The sequence below is a fragment of the Gossypium arboreum genome, chromosome 5 (assembly GCF_025698485.1).
Source record: "Gossypium arboreum isolate Shixiya-1 chromosome 5, ASM2569848v2, whole genome shotgun sequence".
NCBI classification, from domain to species: Eukaryota; Viridiplantae; Streptophyta; class Magnoliopsida; order Malvales; family Malvaceae; genus Gossypium; species Gossypium arboreum.
The window spans coordinates 49,597,614-49,603,181 of record NC_069074.1 but is presented as its reverse complement, the minus strand read 5'-3'; the positions used below and the strand labels follow the sequence as shown (position 1 = coordinate 49,603,181).

The 5,568-nt window shown below is 32.0% G+C and overlaps 1 protein-coding gene across 2 annotated transcripts; it reads right to left on the bottom strand.

The window, feature by feature from the left end:
- Nucleotides 1-1,041: 1,041 nt before the first annotated feature.
- On the bottom strand, nt 1,042-4,871 carry LOC108452023 (uncharacterized). Of its 2 annotated transcripts, XR_001866335.2 has the most exons (5): nt 4,694-4,869; nt 3,351-3,482; nt 1,429-1,637; nt 1,291-1,349; nt 1,042-1,186 (listed from the first exon to the last, which is right to left on the bottom strand). XR_001866335.2 is itself a non-coding variant. In XM_053029090.1 (4 exons), the coding sequence occupies exons 2-4, from the start codon at nt 3,479-3,481 to the stop codon at nt 1,128-1,130; spliced, it is 399 nt and encodes a 132-aa protein (XP_052885050.1). In that variant the 5' UTR covers nt 3,482; nt 4,694-4,871; the 3' UTR covers nt 1,042-1,127. The 2 variants fall into 2 exon arrangements, 1 of the variants encoding a protein (XP_052885050.1); XM_053029090.1 differs by lacking the exon at nt 1,291-1,349 and having other exon boundaries at nt 4,694-4,871.
- Between the last annotated feature and the right edge of the window lie 697 nt (nt 4,872-5,568).

The following is a 5,568-nucleotide window of genomic DNA, read 5'->3' as shown; positions in this document are numbered from 1 at the left end:
AGTCTACGCACTTTATCCCAGTACATATGGATTTTTCATTGGATAGATTAGCTAAATTATATGTCTCTAAGGTTGTAAGGCTACATGGAGTGCCAGTCCCCATTATTTCAGATAGAGATCCCCGATTTACCTCCCGATTTTGGAGTAAGTTGCAAGAAGCTCTGGGCACTCGTTTACACTTTAGTACTGCATTTCATCCTCAAGCAAATGGACAATCTGAGCATATGATACAGATTTTAGAAGACATGCTTCGGTGTTGTATACTTGAATTTGGAGGTAACTAGGAAAAATACTTGCCTTTGATTGAATTTGCTTACAATAACAATTATTAGTCCAGTATTAGAATGACGCTGTATGAGGCTCTATATGATCGTAAATGTAGAAGTCCATTGTATTGGATAGATTTAAGTGAGAAAAAGATACACGGAGTTGACTTGATCCGGGAAACAGAAAAAAAGGTGAAGATAATTAGAGACAGTTTGAAAGCGGCCTTAGACCGTCAAAAGTATTATGCCGATTTAAAGCGGAAAGAGATAGAATTTCAAGTTGGTGATAAAATATTCTTGAAAGTGTCACCTTGGAATAAAGTTCTTCGATTTGGCCGTAAAGGAAAACTAAGTCCACGGTTCATTAGGCCATATGAGATCATTGAAAGAATCGGGCCTGTTGCATATCGGTTAGCATTACTACCGGAGCTTGATAAAATTCACAATGTGTTTCATGGATCCATGCTTCGACGATATCGATCGGATCCTTCACACATTATTACTCTAACAGAAGTTGAGATTCAGCCTGATATGACCTACAATGAAGAACCGATTAAAATACTGGCATATGAGACGAAAGAACTAGGAAATAAAAAGGTAGCATTAGTTATAATATTAACCAAATTAACCGACCTTTTAAAATTTTTAACCGTTAACCGAACCGAAATTTTTTCAAAAAAATTAATCGAACCGAAATTTTTTTGGTTAATTCGGTCGGTTAACAGAATTAACCGAAAATTATATATTTTTTATTTTTGGTTAAAAATTAACCGAATTAACCAAATTAACCGAATTGAATCACTACATAATTAAAAATATTACATAAGTCTTGAAATTAACACATAATTGAAATGTAAGTCTTTAATATTCTCCATTTGTATCCATTTCTTCTCTCCAAAAGATCTCCATTTGTATTAAACCTACCAAAAAAAAACACGTGCAAAAATTTAGCATATAATAGAAATATACGCATTTAAAGAAACTAATAGATTATAAGTTAACAAGAATAGGATAGTAAGCATACCCTTGAACTCACGAAAGCTCATGAATTTAGGGTAGGCTCTGATGCATTCCAAGAAAAGTCTAAACATTGAATCAATTAAATAAGTAGGAATGATGTGGTAAAAAAATTGAAACTATTAAAATAAAACAATAAACATACCATTTTCAATCTTGTCAGGCTCTTGGATTTGTTCTTCAATCTTTTTGATGTCTTCTTGTGATGATGATTTTCGAATCCAATCTTGAGTGCACATAAGAGCTTGTACAATTTTAGGAGTTAAAGAACTCCTATATTGATCAAGCACACGTCCCCCGATGCTAAATGTAGACTCTAAAGCAACCGTATAAACCGAGATAGCTAGCATATCTCTGCCATTTTTGAAAGAGTGTGAAATCTAGGGCTGTTCACTTACCACCACAATAAAATATCAAAATCTTCAACAAATTCCTCATTAGCCTTAGCTAGATATTTATCCAACTTAGATGTTTTATTCTCACCACAAATTTCCAACTCACGCGTTTTATACAAAGCTTGCATTCGCCTTTTCATTTTTTCTTGTGCTTCACCGAGAGAAACATGTGTTGGAACACTCGATTGGCTACAGGTACTATGAAGTGGAGGCTTATACTCATCAAACAATTCATACAAAGATTCCTTCAATTTTTGCATCATTTTACAAGCTTTTTCAGAACTAAACATTTCACTAAGTACAAATTCAAGATACTTTAGTTTTTTTCTAGGATCTAAAACACAAGCAACAAACATAAGCAAATTCATCTTATCAAGATCACCCTAATACTTATCATACTTCTCTTTCATCTTGATGGCCATAACATTGAAATCAACATTACTATTTAACTGAGCATCTAGTAAAAGAATATCAATTTCAGAAAGCTCATCAAGAAAATTATTAGACGTGACATATAAAGTGCCAGATATACACAAAGTGACTTCATAAAAGTGTTCCAAGATATCCCTCAAGTTTCTAACATTATCCCAATCATCCACACTAGGCCAACCCTCTCCCCTTTCAAGTTCAGCCCTAAAATTTGTATCTTGCTCCTCAAATCTCTCAAAAGTTCTCTCAAAGTTCTAAGTAGTGTCTAACATTAAGTAGGTCAAGTTCCACTTAGTACAAACATCAAGACACAACATCTTCTTGCACCCTAGCTTTTCCACCACAACACACTCCTTAAAATTTTGTAATCTAGCAGGAGATTGTCTCACATATCTAACAACCCCCTAACACGTTCAACAGATTTATTCATTTCCTTTAAGCCTTCAACAAAAATCAAATTCACAATGTGTGCCACGCATCTCATATGAAGATATTTACCATTTTGAACTAAACCCCCTCGAGGGTTAAATTTCTTTCTCAAGTAACCAATAGCAACATCATTTTAACTTGCATTATCAACAGTAACAATAAACAACTTATCAATCCCCTAATTAAACAAGCATTTCTCAATCACCATCCCAATGGACTCACCCTTATGACTAGAAATTGGACAAAAGTTTAAAATCTTTTTATTCAATTTCCAATTGTTATCAATAAAGTGAATAGTGATACACAAATAATTAACTCTTTGCAAAGAAGTCCATGTGTCAGTAGTTAAGCAAACTCTAGAACAAGAACTTCTCACAAGTTGTTTTGTCTTGCCCTTTCATCTAAATACAATTGATAAACATCCCTAGTCATAGTAGTTCATGAAGGAATATGAAACCTAGGACATGCCACAAACATAAATTTCTTAAAAACCTTCACTTTCAACAAACTTGAAAGGTAATTCATCAGTCACAATCATTTGTGCTAATCCTTTCCTACATGCTTCTTGATCAAATCTCCAAGTTGAAAGATTCCCTTCCCCCTTCAACTCCCTTTATAGGTAAAACTAGTTGTCTTTGACTAGTGTCAACAACATTACTAGGTTTTTTTCTTACATGAACCAATATGATATTTCAATGACCCTATACCATTTTTTTTCATATCACAACAAAATTCCTTTTGATAATAATTACATTTAGCCTTATTTGCACCCTCACTACTAATAATCTTAGTGAAGTGAGGCCAAACTTCTGACCTTTGAGGAGTGGCTTTTCTTTTCCCGGTAGTCCTCTTTGTTTGGTTTGAAGCTCCAACTCCCGAATTTTCAGAATCTATCGAAGTAGGAGGTGTAACACTACCCTCAATAGATATTGGTTCGGTTGACATTCTGCAAGAAAAAAAAGTATATAATAAATTAAAATAAATTTATAATATTAAACATATTTTGATGTTGAGTTTTAGAAAAAAACATAGTTGAGTTGGATTATGTTAAAAATGTGAGAGATTAATATAATCTTTTGAACCGCCACAATTTGCACACTTTAAAACATAGTTAAACAAAATATTTACACATTTTAAACAACATAACATGAGTAATATATGACATTAATTAAGGCATTAAATATACTTAAATTTTGGAATGAAATGAAATATCCTTTTCAATTAGCATCCTTAACAATTTTTTTGTTTTGGTTTGATTTCTATCCTTAACAATTTTTCAATAGCATAATAATGCTTAATTTAAGACATGAAGCAACACTTTAATTTAATTTAGGACAGCATAATAATACTCAGTTTGAAACATTAAACAACAACTTAATGAAATTTAAGACAGAATGAAAATGCTTAATTTGTTACACTAAAACACCAACTTTAATTCAATTTATGACAACATGAAAATGCTCAATTTGAAACACTAAAACAACAGCTTGATTCAATTTAAGATAGTATGAATATGCTCAATTTGAAACACTCAAACAACAACTTTAATTCAATTTATGATAGCATGCAAACAGTAATGATACACAACATTAAAATCAATAAACAACACCTCAAGGCTTTTTAAACAAGGGAGTATGTATGCTAATTTTCCAGCATTTGGTCAACATATAAAATTTATAAACAGTAGCCAAATTGTAAAAAGAATGTCAACCAAACTTCCTTTCATTTAAAAGAGCAGTTTATGGCTTTTAAATCAAGGAATTTATATGCTGAGTTTTCAACATTTGGACAACGACTCCTAGCAATAACTATGAGAATCATTTATTTTTTTTCAATCAAAATATTCAATAAAAATCATTTATTTTTATTTTTATTTTTGTTTATTATTTATGTTTTGTTGGACAGTTTGCAAATCTCAACCATGCAAGAAAAGAACACTACTATTACATGAAGCAATCAAAGGGTTATTACATGAAGATGAAACAGGTTTGGGTTCGGGTTCGGGTGCGGAGATGAAAATGAAGCAGTTCGTTAATACAAGTACTGGCTAATATCTATTGGGATTATGAATATCGAGCTAGTTTTATTTTTAAAACAAAATTTGCTGAAATGGAGGCTTTAATTGGTGAAAGTACTCTTGAGCTAATAAAAGCCTACCTCAACTCGCCGGTGATGGATGGTGACCTGGTAGACGCCAGAGTGCCTGGACGAAAGGTGGCTGGCCTGGCAGAGATTTGGGGAGTTTTTAATTAGGGATTTGAAGTTGAAGGTTAGGTTTTTTTTTCAGTCTTCTGTTCACTATTGAGTTTAGACTTTTAGACTTTAGTTTTAGTTTTCGTTTTAGAATTTTATTTTTATTTATTAAATTATTTGTAATTTTTATGATTGGGTTGGGTTGGGTTGGATATTTGGGTTTGGATTGGGTTTAGGTGAATAATGGGCCTATTTATATATTATAATTTTATTTATTAATTTTTCGGTTAAACTGAAAAATTTTGATTAACTGACCGGTTTCAAACCAAATTAACCGTTAACCGAAAAATCAAAAAATAATTAACCGACCCCGGACCGAAAAAATTCGGTTAACTGATCGATCGAATTAACCGTTAACCGAAAAATCAAAAAATAATTAATTGACCCCGGACTAAAAAAATTCAGTTAACCGATTGATTAACCGAATTCGGTCGGTTAACCAAATTTTTTCGATTTTACTCGAATTTTACACACCCCTAGTTCTTCCCATGGACTCCTCGTACTAATACAACTGCTCATTCCTCAACTAGGATGGCTTTATTTTATGCAAATAGCACCATTTGGAATTTTATTTCTCTGTCTTTTATTTTATTAGATGACTTATTTAAAAATGATTGATACAAGAATGTACAATAAAGCTGAGTGTATGAGCTAAGTTTATTAGCTTATATTAATATGTACTTGTTGGTTTTCCCATGCCTTGTTTAAAATATTTTTGTTTTAAGTTTTTTTAAGTTTAAGCAGTAAAAACATAAATCATTACGTAATTGACAAAAAAA

Coding starts and splice junctions, on each gene's coding strand:
- LOC108452023 (XM_053029090.1), bottom strand. CDS start 3,481: ATGTCAACCGAACCAATATCTATTGAGGGTAGTGTTACACCTCCTACT. Junction 1,638..3,350: donor AGAAAAGCCACTCCTCAAAG/GTCAGAAGTTTG, acceptor CAAAAATGGCAG/AGATATGCTAGCTATCTCGG. Junction 1,187..1,428: donor GCCTGACAAGATTGAAAATG/GTATGTTTATTG, acceptor TTTTTTTGGTAG/GTTTAATACAAATGGAGATC.